The following is a 22,262-nucleotide window of genomic DNA, read 5'->3' on the forward strand; positions in this document are numbered from 1 at the left end:
CTATTTCGGGCAAATCTTATCACTGAAATAATCTTTACATACTTGGAGACCACTGATCTGTGTTCAGGACTAATTCTAAAAATGTGGCTGTTTGAATTGTACTTAAGGATTGTAATGTTAAGTTGTGCCCTGGCATGTTTTGAATTTGACTTCTGAAGTTGAAGCCTTCAAAACAAAAAAAAAAAAACAAACAGAAAAACTATCAAATAAGAGACAATAAATAAAGAAATAAATTAATTCCAGGTTCAAAAGTGAGAATCCTGAAAATATTATTTAGTTCAGTTTGCTATACTTCCCTACCTAGAGTCTGTACACTTGGACACAGAGGTCTGACTTATGTGAGGTCCGCCCACATTCAGAGCTAAGAAAGTGAAAGAGAGCTTTTGCTCTAAAGCTGTATGGCTTTAAGAGCCATACAAAGCCTTAAAGGTTTGTCTTTGCTGGTAAGACCTACTTCATCATGAAGGTTGAGGCTCAGATAATTGGCAGGCATGTGGCTACAAGAGCTTTATCAGCCAGACTTTCTGCACGGTTTGTTCATACTAGTATTTCAGCTCTGTGCCATTAGGAGATGCCTTTTGGAAAAGGATTTGCTCTGCACAGCCTTTGCCCATCTAATCTCTTGGGTGAAACTCATATGGGAGAAGTATTGACTGCCGCCAGAAGGAAATCAGTCCCAGAAAGTCCTTGAGGGGAGAGGACTGGTCATGAGCCAGTCTCTGCTTGGACCTTGGTCTTAGGCTTGTTCCCAGCCAAGGGCGGATCAGGCATCAGCTGGCACTCTCTCTTTTACTGAGGACTCTGTGTAGCCTTGGGGAGATAAAATACTGCATTAGTTGAACAAAGCCTATTTGTAAACTTCTTTTGACAAAGATAAAAGCTATAAAATAGTTTATCTCTGTCTCCTTTGTTTCTGACTCCATGAAATACAGAAAAAATAGATTTCTTTCAAAAATAGGCAACATGCATGATGTTAAAGTATTGACAAATACTATGGAGGATGGGGCAAGCCTTGTGGTGCAACTCTTTAGCTCTCACAGGGTGGCAGGACCACACTTGCACAGTGTGCTGGGAATAGCATTGCAGCTGGGTGAAATTTGTGACAATGCTATGCATCCCACTGTGGTAAAAATAAGAATATGATGTCATTCTAGGGAATCCAGTTAAAAATAAAAAAAATGCAAATTGTCTTCAATTAGAGGAGTTGCATTTTAAACCAAATAGTTTTTCAGATGATGTATGTTTCTCTGTTTCCTGAAAGTAACCTGAAATACTATTTTTTTTAAGGATAGGGTATAAAGGGATTTTCTTTCTTCACTGTATCCTAAAAAGCACTAAACCAGACATTTTCCTAACTGTTACCTGGACACCTAACACTACCAAATTCAGTATCTCTGGCTGTGTTTGAAGCCTTGGCAAGGGCAGTTTGTTCTTTCTGCATTAATGTCAGTAAAGATTTTGTGCTGGAGAGAGGGAATGTGTGATCTGAAGCTTTTAGAATAAAAAAATATATCGCTGTTAATTATGTTATTGTACCTGTCAATTAAATGAAACAAAGATTTAACCCTAATTGAAGATGCAGATGGACAATAAGGGAAAAATTCCAGTCTATTGTGGGCATACCGTGTGCTTTTTTCCTCTCCCATCCAAGAAAGGTTGTCACTAGTTAATTCAGGTAGTTCTCATGAACACTACATTAACTGGCAGTAGTGACAAAACTGTACGTTACTATGAAAGGCAGTACTGAACAAGATGGGTTTCAAAAGAAGACTTAAAATAGTTTTCTAAATTTGATTTTTTTTTCCGTTAAATAGATTGTGATTTATCTTTGTGACAACTTGTAATGAAATCTAATGTTATACTGCATTAATTACAGCAAATAAAATATTAACGAGGTACAGAGTTCTGAAGAAAAGTCAGACCACTTCTGGAAGTGAAACCATTAGCTGAGAACAAGTAACCAGAGTTTGCAAAAGTGATATATATCTACTTTTGACCTCAGTAACTCCTTGTGCAGGTGCAGGCGGAATATTTTGTTCTTTTCGTATTGTGTTGCTTAGTTTGAATCTACAGAAAACAATTAAAAGTCAGATAACCCTTTAAGAAATGTAAAAGCAGAATGATGGGGGGTTATCTTACAAATAAATGATATTGGTTAGAGGCGGAGATTTTCCAGTTCTTAATTCTCAAAGGATACACCTTTGGAATGAGACAAAACACAAACTATTTCAAATTGCTAACTATGGTTTACTTGCTACTGATGTCATCTCAGTTTTAGTAAATCTTTAATTTCTTAAATGGAAAAAGTTGGGTTTTGTTTATGCATTTCTTAATTTTAATAGTGTTTTCAATATAGTTTTTTTACAAACTTATCCGTATATGATTATAATTTTCATTAAAATGCAGATTTAAAGGAATTGTAAGTAAAAAAATAATTGTCCAAGTAAATTTGATTATCAGTTGCCATTCTAATATTGAATATGGGGATTAGGAAAGTGAAGAAATGTATGCTAACTTAAGCAGTTTTGTGTGTGTTTATATAGTGCTATCTCTAATGTTGCGTAAAGGCTGCATTTAATTGCAGATCAACTAGTGCTGGGGAGGGACTTTTCATTAGGAGCTGTGATAGGGCAAGGGGTAACGGGTTAAAACTTAAACAGGGGAAGTTTAGATTGGATATAAGGAAGAAATTCTTTCCTGTTAGGGTGGTGAGGCACTGGAATGGGTTGCCCACGGAGGTTGTGAATGCTCCATCCCTGGCAGTGTTCAAGGCCAGGTTGGGCAAAGCCTTGGGTGGCATGGTTTAGTGTGAGGTGTCTCTGCCCATGGCAGGGGGGTTGGAACTAGATGATCTTAAGGTCCTTTTCAGTCCTAACTATTCTATGATTCTATGTCTTAGTGGTTTCTTGCTAGTGTGAATAAACTTTTCTCTAGGAAAATAAGTAGTACACACAAACAAGAGAGAATAAAATTATCAGTAACTTTTAAAAGAGGTTTAAATCACTTTTCTTGCCTTTTAAATTTGTCTGGACTGCGCCTCTTTGCTTTACTTGCACAGTTGAAAAATCCAGTGGAGACATCTTTTTTTTTTTTTTTTTTTTAAAGGCAGTGAAGATATATTGATCTAAGTACTGCTAAAGTTTCTGAGAAAAAGTTTTCTGTGTACCCATGTGTGGTGTTTATCTGAATGTGGTTTAAAACTACTTTAGGCGAAGAAGATCTTGCATTTTAGTTCCTTCTTTTTGTCTAATGGTGCTAAACAAGAGCTGACATCAGTGTACATCATGTGATGAATTTGAATTCATGCTTTGCTAGCTTTTGTAGGATGACGTGGATGTTGGGCCATAGCTGTGACGTGGAGATGAGAGTTCCTGTAAATGTTCTTCAATGTCCTACAATCTGTTTTCCTCTTGCTCTTAAGGGTGTGATATAGGCACATCCTCAGCACATCCTGGAGAAGATGGTAAAAAAAACAGCTCTTCTGCCCTGGGATATTTTGATTAATTACCCAACTGGTTCCTTTCTTTATGAGTTTGTGTTTGGCTGTATCTTCAGCTTTTTCAACTCCAGGCAGATCCCAGAGTGTTACTTTTTTTTTAAGCTACTAACCTTGCATTAATATTATGCTACAGAAAGTTGTCTTTACTGGCTTTTGCTCACAATGTTTTTGTGTGTTTTTTTTTTTATGGTACAGACTAATCCCAGCATAATATGGAGGAATGATAATTTGTTAAAACATTTCCTACTGATTTCTGTGCTCACTGGCACCAGCATGTTAATTCTGAACTGTAAGGAGTTTACATTGATAGACCTCTTCTTGGGAAAATTCCTCTAATTTACTGATGTGTCAAAAAAAATACCTCCATCTTCCACTTAAGCACCATTGGGCGAGAGAATTTTTAACTGATTGATTTCCAAGTAGAATCTCATCTACTATCTGCCAGGGAAAGAACAGTAAGCTGTTGGTTATAGCTTGACTGCTACAGGCAGGTCAAGGGCACATGCTTATAATTTTGCTACAGTGATTGCTGACTAATTAGTCACAAGGAACTTTCTGAGAATCTTAAGATCATTTTCTTCTCTCCCATTTTGTTAATGAATACGGTGCACCCAGCTGTGAGGCTCTGAGTGATGATTGCAATTATGGATTTATCCTTTCAAATTCTGCCTCTAGTTTTAGCAAATTATATTCCTCATATTTAGTTTCTAGTGGTAGAACTGTAAAAGGACAAGTTATTCCTCAGCAAATGTTTGGAAATACAGTAATAAGATTTTATAAATGCTGGGCTACAATAGCTAGCTATATTAGAGGAGGGAAAATACTGTTCACAAAAATAACCATCTGTAGTCCACATACAGTAGATTAAGAAATATTTTTATTGCATATTTTATTATTATTAAATGTTTTAGATGTGGTCTGTTATCACAAGACGATGCTTTACATTGGTGTTAGTGTAGTCACCTAGCTCTTAGGCTCCCAGTGCAGTCCAGAGTATGGCATTAGGCAGATGTGTGGGATAGAGTTGTCTTCTTCCTATTTCCTCCTACACATACATATCTTGTCAGGACATGGAAAAACTAATCTGGTCTGTTCAGATTACTTACTCTAAGATGTACCTGATTGTACTGAACTAGGGCACCTCCTTGCAATGTTAATCACTCTTATCTTAGGTACATGCATTAGAATAGGGATTGAGCTGAAAAGTTGTCCCACCTGTTCAGAGGCTGCAGGCATATATACATATATAAGCTTACACATAGGCATGACATTGTTCCAATAGGTACCAGGTTTAAAGATTAGATGTGATTTCTAGTTCCTCACAGTCAGAGCTTTCCAGCTAAAAAAGCGTGTATGGTGCTTGCACTTTTATCCTATTATATATACTTTTACAAGAAAACACAATTAGAGCATTTGACATAATAAAGGACATTCCTTTAGTGTTCAGCTGGCAACCAGTTTTGATTTCCAAAACTTCAGGTAAGGCAACATGGCTTTATAGTTTTATCCTTAGATAAAAATTTCTGTTTCTTCCCTAACCACACAAAATAACAAGATTAAATAGGATAACATTATTTTAGGCTTTAAATCCACTTATTTCTCACAGTGGAAAGCTCTAATCTCATCGAACCGGGGTCTAGCAGACCAGTTCAGTATGTACCAGACTTTATGATAAGCTGTTGCCCATATGTGTTGTCATTGTCCCCAAGAGACAAGCCTGGAAAGCTGCTGCTGTGTTTTCAGGTATGGTACAATGTTTTGCATTAGAAAAGTGGATGGAGAAAAGATATTTAGTCTGTGAAATACTGTCGACACTAATCTCTTAAACAAAGGAGCTTGGCTTGGCGTTGTCAAAGGAAACTAAACCTGCTGTTTTATTTTCCCATTGTTTTATTGCACAGAGAGTCTTTTGGTCTGCAGATGATTCCTGACACTATGCCACAGAAACTGCTACAAGAATACTTGCTACTTTCCAGATCTTGCATCTAAGCCTGGCAATGGGTGTCATGGCTGCACTTCCCTGTTTATGTGCCACAGCAAATTGCTCGTGTCCATTTTAAAATGTGGATGGGTGTCTCTCTTCCTAATTCTCTTTTTCTCTCTGTTGCTGTCAGTTCAGACCGTATCTATCAAATACGTTGTCTGTCTGACTTCTGTGCCCCATACTCAAAAATGAATGAAATGAACCGAAAAGGGAGGACAGGATTTTGAAGACATAGGAGATGCCTGCCATAGAGGGATGTTTTTCTGCTCTGTTAGAGTTTCAAGCTGAACAGATGGCATTGAGAGAGGTGAAGCGGAGAGGTCATATGAAAGTTAGTGGTAGTGTAACTCCCAGGGAGCTTGAAGAAAATAGTTTAAGTAACTCAATTACTTGCATGAGATCTCGGTGATGATGTGAGCAGGAGAAGGGGAACTTGCCAAATGTGTGCCAAGTGACATGTGTCACATCAGAGAGTTTTGCAGAACTAGTGAAGCCCAAAAAATATGGGCATTTACTAGTGGGAAGTGCAGCATCTTCAATGTTCTTACCCGCTTTCTAGTATATAGGGTCAAATCCATTCTATAGTTCTCCCTATCTAAATTCAGCTGTGGGATTTTGCTTTTTTGTGTGCTTATTTTTTAATAACTGCTATACTCAACTTTCCTTTGGTGTCATGGGTTTTCTTTTCTCAACAGCAACTGTGTTCTGCCGTGCTGTTGGCTGAATGCTGGGGGTGGAGAATTCCTTTCTGCCCATGTTTCAATAGACTCTAGTAGTGGTCATGAAGTTCATAGAGATTTCCAAGGAATGTAAATACTTGTACCAATTAATTTCAGGTGAAATGAAGAGTGTGATGCACTTACCGGTATCTCGATGACGGAAAGCATTTCTACCAGTTGAGCTCTATTCAAGTGTGTTGGCACACTCTGAGCTAGAAGAAGGGCATCTGTATGCAGGTGGTGCTGCCTTTTCACTGCCATCCTTTGCCATGTTTTCTGTTGTGTGGGTCATCTTTAGTTTTTGCTGGAGACCACTGCTGGAATTTGCTATCCCCAGAAAGCTTTGTTTTTCTTTTCTGATGTTCTGCACAGTGTCTTCAGGGACAGCTCTGACAGTAAAGACACTAACTTTAAAGTGTATTATAATAGTGTCTAGCAACAAGACCCCCATTGTGCTAGGTACTTCACAAACATATAATGCATTACATGATGATTACATCCTGAAAAGTTCTGGAAGTATGTCCTTTGCAACTTGATCCTGTTAACTGGTGCTCCAAAGAGACCATGTACATTGAATAAAGTCAAATTTGCTTGCCAGTCTTTTGAAAATCAATATCTAATGTTTCCACTGCTTCATCAGCTGCCAGGGTCTGAGCTGGATGTTTTAGCTTCAAAATTAATGTCTGCATAAGCAAAGGTGGAATATGTTAAATGAAATAGTTCTTCTGGAGGAAAAATGCCAAGCTTGTTTTAATGAATTCCTACACCATTAATGTACAGTTCAGGTTTTCTTGCAAATCTATAGAAAATGGTCTGCATTTTCACATACTTCCTTCTAACTAACAGCGTATGTGTGTCATTTTGCTTTAGTCTACATATAATGAATTAATATTGAAATAGTTCTTGTAAGCATCATACACATCCTGTTGTTGGCCTTGCTTCAGATGTTTCTTCACATTTGGCTAAATTCAATTTGGCTAAATAAATCACTAAAAAACTGAAAGACACTCTGGAAGCAGATTAATCATCTGACTCAGTATTGTCTTATACTTTGCCTCAAGAAATCTTTCCAATCTATGAGATCATAGATTAGCTGGTTGGAAAATTTAAAGAGAGGCATGAAGAACATTCCCTTTTTTGTAACCCTCTTTGTAACCTGTAAATCTCAGCAAAGCATAAATGACAAATGACTCTTCTTCCCAAGCTTTACCGCAAATATGTATTATGATGCAAAATCAGACATCTGAATTGATACCTCCTCATTTCATCTAATTTTGGAAGTTGTAGGTGGCATTTATCTCATGAAATTTATGTATACGTGTTTGAGACAGTGATTTAGACTTGCATTATAATCCATAAAAAGAAATAAACACTTGTAGAAAGCAATTCACTACAGATTTCTGAAAACAGATTGCATAAATTTCACTTCAAAAGTCCTTTTTCTTTCTATAAATGAAAGAGAAGCAATGATTAAGTCTGACATGCTATCAGTGCTAACCACAGGTAGGTGATATGGTGTCTGCGCTTTCTGTCCATGGGCAAAAGTGGTAGTAGTGACTGATAAGTAGATCTAACTCTTGAAGGCAAATTATTTGGATTTGTAGTCTTCTTCATATGTCTCTCAGGATGGTGAACATCTGTGGATTTTATGACAGCTAGACTGTAAGGAGGTCACCAAATATAAGTATATTGACACTGTTAAAAAGGACTTACTGAATTTAGTGTTGCAAAAAGTAACAAGTATTGACCTAATGGTATTCTTGTATTGTAAAATTTCAGAAAGGCTTGTGCATTATTACTGCAAATTTATTTCTCCATGGATTTCTTTCAAAAGCATGTTTTTTATATTCTTGGCTTTACCTGGAGTGTTTTGGGAATCTTTACATCATTAGTGCAAAGCACTTTTCTCTCAGTTCCTGTAACTGTACAGCCGAAGAGCATGCGTAACCCAGCTGCTGTGTGAATGTGTATGTGTACCCTTTGAGGGGAAAATTCAGCCCAGGCTGGACCATCCCAGGGCTCAACAGTCAGTGGTCTCTTGTCACCCCAGAGCCACCTTCCTCCAAACCCCTGTGCTCCCCTCTCAGCCCATTCTGTGTGATGTCCTTGAGGCTATGCTTTATCAATGAGAAAACGTGGAACAAGGTGCTGTAAGATGTATAGTTGCTTTAAATTTAATATTGGCTTGGGAACAATAATAAGATTGTGGCTCTACTCGATGTCTAAATTGCATTACAAATGTGTGCTGTAAATTTCCTTGCAAATGTTCTTTGCTGTGAGAATCAGTGTTCTTTGCTGCTGTGTACTTCAGAGGCAGATCACAGGTTAGGCTAACAATACAGGTTTTGGTCTTGTGGGCAGAGTAGATGACATCTGTTTCAACTTTTTTTTTTTGGTTAGTTTACCTCATTAATTTTTTTTTTTTCTGATACCATACCTCTTTGCTTATTTGGCTGTGTTGAAGTTGCAACTTTATTGCTCAACATACTTGGATAGAATGATCTCAACAGCAAGAACATTCCATCCTCTACTTGCATAACAAACAGGTTATGCTTATTTTATAATTGAACTTACCATTCTTCAGTAAGCATAGTTTTGTTATGTATTGTGTCTCTTTTCTAGCTAATTTGTTTATGCAAAGGGCAGGCAGAAATGTGGACTGGACTCTAAGAAATCTTAAGTTGCAATCTTAGTGAAAGTTGTTACAAATATTATTCTTTTCTTCATCTTTGGAAGGGAACTGCCTCCAGTGAGGTAACCACCATAAAAAAGGAAGTTGTATGTTGCAGCAAGGGTGAGGGTTATGTGGTTACGTTCCCAAGGACTAGGAAGAAAAGTAGTGGCAGAAGGTCCATACACGCTGTGTCCAGAGGAAGGGTTTGCTGGTCAATGAGGATATGAGGGGAAGAGTCAGTGGCAGCTGAGAGAAGGGGGAAGAAGAAAAAGAGATGTATATCTTAGTAGTTATTAGTGGAAGTGATGTCTATGGGGCTGTAAATAAACCAATGACACTGGTTTACTAGGAGATTTATGTTTGAGTTAAAGTACTGTTTCTACCCTCTTAAAATTAGTGAAATTGATACTTTTATGAGGATTTTTTCTTTTATAACAAGGGCTAACTTGTTTTAACACTAGCTGATTTCTCTCTGGTTTACTTCTCTGCCCTAAATTTGGGAATTGGCTATTTCTTGTTGACTGAATTCAGAAGAAAACTATGCCCTATCGTATTAGATTTGGCAAAACGGCTGAAGTTTGAATTTGGCTTGTATTGGTTAGATCAAGCTTTTGATTTGGTTGCCTATTGTCCACTATGCTAATCCATGTTATTTCCAGCTGAGTTGAAGTGTAAAGTCATTAGGGCAGCATGGGCTTTTTGTTTGTACAAGGAGAGGTTAACTTTTGCAGTCTCCTTGAACTGCTGCCAGAATGGCTGCTAATCTGAGTTTGGGGATTAGTTACCTGTAACAGCTGCAGGACAGAGCACTGTGCTGAGCAGAAGTCTGATTAGGCCAAAGTTTGGAAAGCTTTGTCATGGGGAAAGTTTTTCAGCATTTTTTCAGGAACTTCTGATTTAGTTTGTTGAGAACCAGATACTTACATTACCACTCTGTTCATTTTAATAATATCCTAATGTTGATATTTTAAATATGCTCTGAAAATCCTGTAACAACAAGCAGTCTAAACTATATTAGCCTATAGCTATTTATTGACTCTCAATATGGTTATAGTCTTTGTTTCTGAGTTGTTTCTAATTCAGCTTTGGTAACCACAGATGGCTGTTGGGGGTGCAAGGGGTAGGGAAGCCAAAATGCAGTTTACAATTTAAAAAACAATTTCTACTGAGATTAATAAATATTTTTCTTTTAATTTTAAAAGCAGTTTTTTCCCAGACCCTTCAGATTAGAAGCTTATATGTATTAACATTTCTGGGCATGCTTATAAGTGAATTTAAATGCATTTAGAAGCTGTTGTTTTCCTGTTTGAAACAACACTTTGGTTTAAAATTTAATATTAGTTATTATCCATGAGCCATTTAACTTTCATTTTATGCCCTTGTACAAAAGAAGTGGAGAACTGGTTTGGAATGGAGGAAAACACACAAGAAATGAAAGCAAATACCAGCTTCTTCACAAAGAGAGATCATCTTTATCAGAAGAAATACGTGCTGTGGACTTGTATTGGAAACAAGGGAGATGTCAATTATGATTGTAGATAGTAGCATAAATATCCATGTTTTCTAAACTAGAACTTACTAAGTCTTCAAATGAAAGCTATATTCCACTCATCACTTGACTAACATCACTTCAAATTATCCAGTAATTTAATACCCAATTTTTCTTTTCTTTTCAGGTTTCAAATCCTTCTAGGTAAATAAAATCTTGCAATTTGCTTTAAAAACTGCACAACTATTTTTTTCCTTAATAGATACCAACTTCAACATCTTTGGCCTTGCTTTTGTCTTCCTTTCTTCTTTTTCCTAACTTAATATTGTAAGAAATGACAATATTTCTACATGATAGGAACTGCAGTGGAATAAAAGTGCTCATTTAGGAAAAATATTCTTATTAGTAGTTTTGGGTGGAAGGAATGTGTTGTTCTCATCAGGGAACTGCAGGCTTTAAGCTTCTGTGGTTTATTTCCAAATAATGGGTGAATTGTATGCAAAGTAATGACCCTTTTATGATTTGCAGAGCTAAGTGTACAATTACCAAGTAATTCTGAATTTATTTCATGTTTCTATTTCAGTCAGAGGGAATGTTCTCATAAAGCTGCTGGTATAAATCAGGAATTAGCAGATGGGGTTAATATCTATTCTCCAGTCTATGGACAGTAACTTCAAAAAATGTAAGCCTGTAGGTTGCTTATCTATGTCTAACATACACATTCTATCACATATGTAAGAAAGAAAAATCTGGAAGGGTGTGTAGCACATCAGAAAGTAGAGCTCTCTACCTGAATGCTTGCCAGTGCCAGAATTGTTTAGAGCAGAATGGTGAAGGGTGATGGTTGATCACTCCCATTCATGCATGTAGGTAATTGATAGTGGGGCCCAATTAACAATAAGTAGCCCTGAAGCCAACTTCATCATCATATCTTACATAAGCACTCAACCTGTTTCATTTATTTATTTATTTACCAGATTATTTATGTATTTGTTTCCCTGATTATTTACGTATTTATTTCCATCTCTTCCTTTTGGTCACTTAAATTTATTCCTCAAGAGGTCATCAGGTCTGAGAAAAACCTTGTTTTTACCTGCAGCCAGTTATATAAAGTATTCCTTGATGGTTATACACTGCTGATAATTCATCTTTTTCTTCTTTTTTACTTAGATGACAGTGCCTCTGCTGCAAGCAGCATGGAGGTAACGGATCGCATTGCCTCTCTGGAACAACGCGTCCAGATGCAGGAAGATGACATCCAGCTGCTCAAATCTGCCCTTGCTGATGTGGTTCGACGCTTGAATATTACAGAGGAGCAGCAGGCCATGCAGAACAAAAAAGGACCTACCAAAGGTTTGTATTTCAGATATATGTGAAATAGGTAGTGCAATTCAATGAGTGTTTTATATGTATTAAAAGAAGTTATTCTTTAGATCTTTAAATACTCAAAATCAACAGATCAAACTCAAAATACATTTGAAATTTAACCTGTTAAAAAGAACGCATAAAAATCCAAGTGGTTAAATCTGTGAGCCTTCTACAGTTCCCATGAACGAGCAAAGCATTCGTGTATTCTTAGTGCTTCATCCACTATCTACATTTAACCATGGCTACCACTTCCTGACTTCTGATCAAGATTAGTTTATGAACTCTTTCGAGAATGCATCATCTTCTGTGGGTGGAAATGAGGAAAGGAGAAAGGGACAGAATTACAGAGCCGAATTAGTTGATTGTACATTGTCTTAGCTGTTGGACAGAACACTCAGTAAATGTCTCTGGTCTTGTTTTCTTGTTTTTTTTTTTTTTTTTTGCTTTCTGCTGCATTCTTCTCATTTTGTCTTTGGTTAAAAAAAAAAATCAGATAAGTTAAATGTTACTAAAGATAGTCTCTGCTACAATAAAATGTTCCACCAAATCTGGTTGTACAAGGGATTCAGAGGCTTTATGTTGCCTGTAAAATAGATATTAAGTGGTGCGTGGAGGAAATAAAGTCTAGTAATTACTACCGAGTTGTAACTGAATCTGTTCTTCTTGCCTGCTGGCTTTACTTAGCAAAACACAGACCAGATTTTCATGGATCCTCTGAGCAGAGTTGACTCTAAATCAGGAGATGCTTTCTTGGTTGTGGCAGATCGTTAAAGCCCTAGTTCAATGTACATTGAAGAAAAGCTGCCGTAAGCCTATCCCTCTGCCTTTTACGGCTCTTTGCGGGGGGAGGAAGGGGGGAGGGTGGGGGATGGGTTTTTTGTTTGTTTTGTTTTAAATGTGTATGTGGCATGGATGCTTCCTAATGAATGTGTGAAATGACAGTGTAGGAAGTTTTACCGTGCTAATGCAAGTGGAAGAATACAAATGCCAGTTGCTCTTCCATTACAAATTACTGAAATGAGTCCTGATAATTGCCAACTAAATCCAACTAAATTCCACTTCTGGAAATAATTGCTACTGTAACAATTTATGAAAAGAGCTTTAATTTTACTATATATCAGTTGTATCATTAGTGTATGGTCAGCTGTATTAAACATACTCTGTAACATGAAGCAGAATCTGAAGTATTCTGATCATGTTTCTCCCAGCTGCTATTTAAAATATGCCGGCCTATTTTTACTGTCTTAGGCACGGCAAGTTTATAACAAATAGCATGCAATTACTTAGCATAAGGTGAAGCTGAATTTCAGTATTTTAACTTGGAAAGCATTAGCATTATGGAAGCTCCTGATGGAGACTGTTAAGAGAGGAGCTTGCATAGACATGGGTGAAACTGGAGTTGTGGCCTCTTGTGTTTCACCACTTGAGTTCCGTGGACTCAATCTGTCATTAAATGACTAATTCCACATTTAGAATTGTAAAAAATGGAAGTTGATCTCACAGTGTATCACAAAAATCTTGTCTATAAAAACAGAGGTTTGAAGCATATTGTATGTCGCTTCTTTCATTTGATCTATAGACGAAGTAGATCAGGATTAAAAACATATGGGTGTCAGGGGAGGTTTGTGCCTTTGGCAAAACAGCATCCCCAATGTACTGTTTAAAGTCTGGAATGAGAAGCTTCATGGGACAGAAGACTACATTTCTGAGCACTTCAGATTTTAAATTTGATTTCAGTATTTCAAGTGTCAGCCTCTTAAGCCTATAATAGAGAAAAGCTTGAGCTTGTTTTCAGCCTTTGTGTGTGTTCTTGTTCTAGACTTGAGCTAGGCAGCTTAAAAGCAGTGTACATCGTGGAAAGCGGACTACTTATCCTGTCCATTTGTGGAGCTCCCTCACTAATGGTGATTTGGGGTTTTGTTTGTTTTGGTTTGTTTTTTTTTCCTCCTCTGTTCCTTATTTAATTCAGCTATTTGGTGGAGTTCAGTATGGCTTCCTGCCTTTGTTTTACTTGTGTTTGTTCTTTCCTTTTGCAATTATTAGTTTGTTTGTAAACTTAACAGCCCTATTAATCCATAGATCAGAGTATGATCAAAAAAGCTGCTGCTGAGGCTGATAAACATGTCAGTCCTAGTACCACAGGTAAGACCTCGAAGCAACAGAACTTCCAAAATACATGTTACTGACAAAGTAATAATACTGATTTGTTCCACCTACTGACTTCTAACAGCAATGACATGTTTGGGGTTTGACTGTTATTTCAGTTACCACTGGTGTGAACTAGCTGTTGTAAATAAAACTAAGCAGCTCCAGAGTAAATAGTGGATTAATTGAATAACATACGGTTTTTCTGTGTGCTGTGTGAGAGATTCATGGTGTTGTTTTCTACACTAGCTGACCACAGGGCTAGATCTTTAAATCTCTAGTTCCAGAAGTGTGGGCTCTGGGGTGGTGCTGGATTTGAACCAAATTTGAACTGTTAAAGGTTGCAGGTGTTATTCCTGGCTGCTGCTAGTTTCAGTTTCCTAAGGTTAGGAGAGTAAACAGATTCCAGCTAGTTCATTCCAGCTTGCTTTTTAGTAGGCATTTTTTTTAATAGAACTACAAAGAAGGAAAACATTTTAATTGCTTGTTTATTTAACTTTAATTGTTGTTCTAATTTATGATCTCAAAGCCTCATTAAAGTTTTGTGGGCTACAGAGATCTTGTCAGGAAACAAATCCGTAACCGCTCAACTGCAGCTATCTGTGAATCTGTAGTATGCAACAGAATCAGTTTTGTACGTACAGATTAATTAGGACTTTGCAGCAATTAATCAGGAAACAAGCACTAGAGCCATCACTAAACTAAGTAATGATTTAATTTGGAAGAATGAATGCTGTAGCAGTAAACAGGATCATGATATCTGACTCCCCCAATTAAAACCAAAAAGTAAAAATAGACATGAGAAGCCAAAGTACAGTAGATTTTAGGTGTTTTATATAAGCTCTAAAGACAGCATTAGTCTGCTAAAATAGATCATAGAAGCCAGGGCTCAAGGGCACCATGAATTCAAGTCTTGTTTAGCCTTTCTGTAAAGCTTCCCATAAAATCAGAGAGCCCTTGCTCTTCCCATCCTTGGTAAGATCAATATTGTCTCACTCTATTGATCTTCTGTGCTTATAGGCTCTCAGCTCCTCGGTGAACCTGGAGAAAAATTGCATCTTTGTTGTCTTTATCTTGTTTTCCTGTCATCCTTCAGTCTTCTAAGCCAAATAAACCTTGCTCCTGCAATATTTCCTCATAAGTTGTTTTCCAAACTTCTTTACTCTGAACAAGTAAATCATGAATATGTAACAAGTAAGTGTATATTCTAACAAAGTTTCAAGACAGAGTTTGTCGTGGAAGTTGCATTGCCTGTATTTCCTGACCTAATCTTCTCAAGGCACAGGCTTTCACATCCATCTTCTTTAGTTCAATATCTGAAAATTCAGGTGAACAAGTCAATGAATGCTTGCCATCAGTCCTACAATTAAGAGTTATAATATAACTTAGGACTGTATACATCTTTAATGTTTCAGTTTAGTTTTTCAGATTATTTCTCCTCAGCAATCTGTTTTTGGAGTATTTGTAGGCATTCTCTCTGCAATCCTCTCCAACTTCAGTGAAATTTTATGTTCTTTAAGTGACTTGTGACTGCTGCCTTCTCTCAGGTGTTGTTTCACTGAACCCAGAGACTTTTGGGATCTTTAGAAAGCAAAGTTCTATCAAATTTCAAGTGATTCCAGCTTTCTTTCCTGCTGTAGAGAGAGCACTAGTCACGTTTGTGTCTGTTTTCAGACTATGGTCCACTGTAGTTTTCATGTTTATACTCATTGCTTGCAGATATAACCACTGTTTGTTTTGTAATTAATTTCTAATGTACTTGAATGGGACTTCTCTGTTATTCTAATATTAATTATAGGTATGACATGTATATGCTTTTTTGAGCCAATGTTTGATCAGAAGAACTTAGGTAGATGATGTCAGCTCGTTAAGTCTACTGTTCTGTTGATTTCAGTCACTTCTTCTGACTAAATGGCAAAATTCCTTCTGTCAAACATAAGCCCACATTCATTGAAAGAAGACCTTTAGGGGGAATAGGGATTTCTTAATAGATAACTTGTTTGTGAAAAACCTGCAAGAACATTGAGGAGTGAAAAGCAGAAGTTTCTGGGATGCCAACCTGCCTTCATTTCTATCAGTCCTCTGAATTCTATCCAGGAGGGCAACAGACTGATGGTCTTTTAAGAGAGCAGGATTGTTTTTGGTGGCGATGACTACCATTGCATTTGCCAGTAAGCTCCTTGAGCTACGATTGAGTTTTATAGATGAGACAGGTTATAGACTTGTGTGTGTAAGCCATATGCAGATGATTGGCTTGATATGATTAATATTAATAAAAATCCTCTGTTATATTCCTCATCCATGGTGAATTTGGCAATAATGAAACTAAAATGATACTTTAAAATATTCTAATGTTGTTTGGGGTAAAAAACAAGGCAAATTAAAACAATGACTCCATCTTATGCTTGTTTTATAGCAAGACCACTGGTACAAACCCTGCCGTTAAGGACTACTGTTAATAATGGAAATGTGTTACCAAAGAAACCAAGTGGCTCTTTACCTTCCCCATCAGGAGCCAGAAAGGAGACTGCATCACCAGCAGTAAAAAGGTATGCGTTGATCATAAACCTTATAATTGCAAAATTGGTGGTATATTTCATCTTTTAAGCTTCTAGGTATGTGTATTTTCTTACATGCAAAGCAATGGTCTGTATATTTAGTTTGGAAAGGAGAGATGGATTTCATTCTAAGAGGCTTTAAACTTATTTGTTCTAATTAGAATTGAGGTTTTTCTGTGAATATTGAAAGAATGCATAATGGTTGGTCTACTAGTTTGTGTTTTTTTTCTTGCTAATATGGTTGAGCATGTAGAAAACAAAGTGTTTCTACTGTGCTGTTGCACATGACATGAAACATAGTACAAGAATTGTTTTAGTAGATAGTAGAAAGTATGTAGTCTAGAGAAATGGATGTCATTACAAATCAGTATGTTACCTTTTGTTTTCTCTCACTAAAAGTTATTATGGAAACTGCATGTGCAATTTTAGAAGCATTTCAGGGAGGAGGAAAATTCCACACCTAACACATATTTATGCAAATGAAAACATCCATCTTTAGATTTCTTACTATTAGTATGTATTTAAGTCCTTTTAAAAAATTACTGCTCTCTCTCAATTTGCTCTGTGTGTGAAGTTGTTTTTAAGTGGGCTAGATGTTTTATAGATCTGAGTTATGGGACTGAGGTGGATTGGGTGCAGCAAGTCCAAGTTCCATGTGACAGTTATTGAGGTTCTAATCTGCTGTATGGTTTGCCTGTATAAGCTAATAGCATGGGGTTTTATTTAATTTTTTTATATTGTTATGTGTCATCCTCAGCATCTTGTAGTGATGATACTGAGGAGGGCAAGTTGTGGAGACGAGACCATTAATCTAAAGATCTGAGATCTCTTTTGTAAAGAGAATTTTTCCTTAAAGGAGAGGTGGTGACTAAAGATATGTCACTCTCTGTTACTGTGATGAAGGGAGACTGATTTTCCAGGAAACTCCGTGTTCTGTTATTGCAGAGAAGAGAAAAGCTGTGCTGTGCGCAATCAAAACTAGAAAATACCTTACTTGTTTTTGTCGCACAAACAAAGTCCTGTGAGCTCCTATGAACTGGGCCCACTGCAGTTGTAGGTTTTGGCAGGTAGGCCTGATCAGCCCTTAAGATGAGGAACACAAATACTGTATGAACAGTATATATACCATTATCAGAATTATCAGAATTTTGAAAATGTGTGCAAAATCAGTGTTTAAGAAGGAATACTATTTTGTATATGCTGAATTTTTAAAGAAATCTGTTCTTTACAAGTCATTTTTTTTTCTTCAGTCTCATAATAAGGTTTCAAGTAGTAATTATGAAACATATGAGAGAGCACAAGCGTTGGCAAACTTTACTTGTGGATAGAGGGTATGATTTCTGAGACTTCAAACTCCATCCCTAAGGTTCAGCATAACGCTTTCTGCCACAGAGAGGGGTGAATGAAATGCAGGTCAAGATCATACTTGTGTTTCCTGTAGTAGTAGTGTTCTTTGCATAATTCAGGTGGTCCATCAAGTATTGCTGCAGCCTATAGGCGTTATCCTAGATCAGGATCCCTGTAGATAAGTGACACCCTACAGGCCTTCCACTTGATTCATATACAGTCTGGATACCTGGAGTGCTGGGGGGAAAATATTTAGGGAGCATCCTTAGGGAGTATTTTTGGACTGTCTTGGATCCTGTATGAGAGAGTCTTCCACAGGATAAGGATTTAATGTTCCTTCATTATGCTTTATCCTTTCTCTTTGCTAAAGAAGCTAGACTGAAGGTGCTTTAAGTCTGCAGTATGAAGATGTATATTTGGTTTTGGAAAAGAAAAACTACAAATGGGCACTTTTGCTAAAATAGATTGACGCTTAAAGAGTGCTTAGGAGAGTAGAGTTATTCCATGTCCTGAAAACAGCAGTTATAGATCCAGGTGCTGTGGAGTCCCCATTCTCCTCAAATGCCATAAAAATCTATATTGATTGGCTTTAATATGCAAATGTTGTTCTTTTATTTTTTAATAAATTATAGTGAAATATATTTCTGTGCCTTGCCTATAAATATACTTCATGAGGAAGAGAATAAAATGATAAGGACCCCACCAATGAATTACTGTACAAAATGTTTTTTAGTAAATTAATGTCTACTCTTCTCATTTGATAATGAACATTAAAATAACTGATGGGGTTTCATGTTTTTATAGTAAATCATGCTCCAAATATTCAGTATTCAAAGATGGGAGGGGAGTTGGAACTAGATGATCTTTAAAGTCCCTTCCAGCCTAAATCATTCTGTGATTCTATGATGTATCGAGTGTTCCAAATAGCTGTCTTTCAAATAGTCAAATAGATTAATCCATTTTGCATCCATTAAGATAAACTCATTCATGCTTTATATTTATACTGGACCGTTTTACCTTCAGGAGCTGTACGTGTGTATGCATAAAACAGTGTTGGAAATACATCAGCAAGATCAGATAGCTTCTTTATTTTTAAGGTGTAGGTTTATTTGTCTTAGAATCTTCACTCAGTGTTAAACAGTTTATAGATGGAATGTAATTTTGAATAATTTTTAGCTATGATTTTTGCTAAGCAGTCATGTTTTATTGTGCTCTTTTCATATAAACTGATTCCAAAACTGCTGTTGTTTTGTAGTGTAAGTTTTCTTTAGTCCTAAATATAGTAATGCGGCAGAGCAGCTTTAATTAATATCACTCACAGATGTTTTAAAACTTAATTTCTGCTTAATTTTAATAGTTTTCCTATACAAATTAGATACAAAATTGAAAAAACAAAAAAAGTAAATTTTCAATATATGAAAAAGGTAAAATTTGAAAAGTGATAGAAAAATTTTTAAAAAAAAGAAGGAAGAAATCCCCTGCCCCCCCCCCAGTCATCTTCTAAACCTTTGGTCTGCTGTTGGGGATTACAAGTATCTGCTTGGATTACTACCCTAGAAAATATCATCTTCAATTTTTTCTTACCTGTGACCATATTTTTAAAACATGCAAGCATCCAGGTGAAATGGAGTTCTTCCCAAATGTTTTATTGAACAGACTTATGAAAAGGGGGATTACAAAAAAAATAACTTCAGATTCCTCTGTTCTTTGCTTTCACCATTTGGGCTAGGAAGTGTGTAATGTCCTACTGAAATATCTGTCCCTTGAAACAGTATGTGTATTTATATAAATACATGTAAATAATCTGTGTGGGGACTGACTGTGCATCCATACATTCCTCTGCTTAGAAATAGATGTACTTGTGTGTATGTCTGCAGACGCAATCTTACTTCATACACTAGCTGTATTTAAACGTGTTGGTTAACTCATTTGAACCCACAGGTTGGTATGTGGTTAATTTGCCTTGCTGGATTACCAAGGAGATGCAGTTCAGAGGTCACTACATTTTCTGATTTCCCATTTAATATTTGAAATGGAAATGACTTTTTCTGACAGGAATATAAAATTGGAGGTAATAAAAAAGGCTTGAGGCTGAAAGGGTGGAGCTAGCAGGCTTTTATTTGTGTTCTGCCACATATTCTCTCAATGACCTTATGCAAATCATTTAACCTCTATGCATATTGGTTTTCCATATGTAAACCATGTATCTCTGGATATCAGTAGGTTGTTATAGTGCTTAATGTGATAATTAGATCCAGATCTTGCAGTGTGTTGGGTAACCTCAGCTGACTTTGACTTCAATTAGAATTGAGGGCACCAAACCCTCCTTCAGCATTCAGATCTCATATAGTCAGCACCCAGTTATCCAAGTTATGGAAGGAATGAAATTATCTGAATAGAACAAACCCACAAATCCAAAACATAGGTGAATTGGACTATAAAAGTATATGGTGATAATACAATGCAAGACAGAAAGGCTGGTGATACAGGGACCAAAAATTCTGATCCAGCACCAGCAGGTGCTGCCATACTCAGGACCTGGGTGCCCTGGGAACACAGCTGGGCAGCTTCCAGGTGCAAGGCAGCTAATGCAGAGCTGAAGTGATTTTGTGATGGGCTGGATAATCACCTGACATGGAGAACTGAGAGTTTCTTGATTCTGTAAACTTTCCAATAGTCTTTGCAAAAAGCCTTTGCTCAGAGAATTTGGTTTTAAACTTATTAGTATTTTTGTTGTAGAAGTGTCTAAGCTATTTTGAGCATCAGCTTTTCAAATGCTGCCATATTCTTATTCTGAACTTTGTGCTTAGAATAAGTATTTGAAATTACTCATTCAGAATAAGATGAGCTTTGTGTATTGTGAACAAAAGTTTCCCTTCCCCCATTCTTTTGCTTGAAGTTCACTGCTTAACACTAAGTTTGTCTTTGGAATTTGGCCAGTGCACAGTAGTAATGTTTTGTGTTCCCTAATAAAATCTAGGGGTTTGAGACTCATCTAGGATAGCTTTGTTTTCCAAGAGTTTTTTGGGGGAAAAGGAAAGAAAAAAAAAAATTGAGGAGAATGCAGACAGTACCTTTCCCTGTAGGGACGCTGCTGCAGGCTGCAGGCTAACACATACTTTGCCTTTCAAAACGAGACAATCAGTCATTCTTTCTCCCCCAGCAGATTGCAAAGTACAATGATGCAAAACTCTGACAATGGAGATCAAAAGGAAGAAGCTGGAACAAAGAAAACATAAAGAGCTTTGTTTGTAGGGAGAATAAAATACTTTAATATGATAAATTCCTGATCTTCTAAACTCCAAACACATGGCCCCTAAGAAATTGTTCAGTTGCCTGGAATTAATGTTCTGTGTTCTGTTCTGAGGGTAGCGATGGTTTGTAACTGGCACATACACAAACTCTATACCAAACCTTCAATTAAATCTCCTGTTTAACACATAACTCTCAAAGAAAATGTTTTAAAATAAACAGAATGTAAACTAAAAAGGAAATCCCTCTTCACTGATCTTTGAGTGGCAGAACTATTATGCCACTTCACCCTATCTCTAACAGTTAAACTTTATGCTAGTGCATTTTGCTCAAAGGCATAATGAAATTAAAGTCATATGTTATTCTTGAATTTATTCTAATTGATTTAAATGAGGGTCAGAAAGAGAGCTAGACAAGTTTCAAAATATTAATATCAGTTACTGTCTTAAGATGATTGTGCCATTTTTTAATTTATTAAAAGACACTTTTTTTAATTGGCAAAATTAAATATATCTTCAGTATATATATATTTTAATTGTGGCCAGATTTGTTCACTGCAGTTCAGTAATGCAACCATCTGAAACATTCATGCTATGCAGTGGTATATGTATGTATATATGAGGATTTATTTTCTTGTCTTTATTGTTGCTTTTTTAATAGTTTTTGTCTTCTAGCCAGATCATCTGTCTTGTTTTTTCAGCTAGACTCTTTGATTTTCTTTTTTTGTTGTTTTGAGTGGCTTTACAAATGAATGGTGTATTGCAGCATTGCTGAGATTTTGTCATTCAAAGATACATTGGTGTTCTTAAATGTATGGTTTGAAATGATCAAACATCTAACTGAGTCAATAAGCACTGTGTTGTTTGCTCTTGCACGTGAATTCATATCTTGAAAGCATGCAGTTATGTCTCTTAATGTAAGTTTGGTTTAAATGTCTTGTTTCCACATTTTATTGTTGCATTCACTTTTTATTCTGCTTTGTTTACGCACCTCTCGATCTGGATTAAGCAGGTCTGTGAATCTTCTCAATGCATGCAAACTGAAAAAGCCTGCTCTAAGGTGAGGGATCCTTAACTGAGCTTCAACACTACAAAGCTATTGTTTTTCCTTTCCATTTCAGTTAACCACATAGAAAGTGTCTGGTTTAATACAAGCATTAACATGGTAGAACTGTAACTGTTATTTCCATTTTTAACATTTTCGGAAGTACATGTTTCAAACATTCTC

The 22,262-nt window shown here is 36.6% G+C and overlaps 1 protein-coding gene across 11 annotated transcripts in view; it reads left to right on the plus strand.

Annotated features, from left to right (window-relative positions):
- Positions 1-22,262, plus strand: part of EML1 (EMAP like 1) — a 134,426-nt gene that overhangs the window by 60,880 nt on the left and 51,284 nt on the right. For 6 of the 11 annotated variants that reach the window (XM_061463970.1, XM_061463971.1, XM_061463972.1 and 3 more), the window contains exons 2-3: positions 11,536-11,718; positions 16,295-16,427. In XM_061463970.1, coding sequence (XP_061319954.1) covers positions 11,536-11,718; positions 16,295-16,427 — 316 coding nt within the window. Of the gene's footprint in view, positions 1-11,535; positions 11,719-16,294; positions 16,428-22,046; positions 22,095-22,262 lie in introns of all 11 variants that reach the window. The other 5 variants (XM_061463969.1, XM_061463967.1, XM_061463968.1 and 2 more) reach the window with 1 other exon arrangement.

Source organism: Pezoporus flaviventris, unplaced genomic scaffold (assembly GCF_033815535.1).
Source record: "Pezoporus flaviventris isolate CSIRO_AGI_PZ_B2104156 unplaced genomic scaffold, CSIRO_AGI_Pfla_v1 ptg000036l, whole genome shotgun sequence".
NCBI classification, from domain to species: domain Eukaryota; kingdom Metazoa; phylum Chordata; class Aves; order Psittaciformes; family Psittacidae; genus Pezoporus; species Pezoporus flaviventris.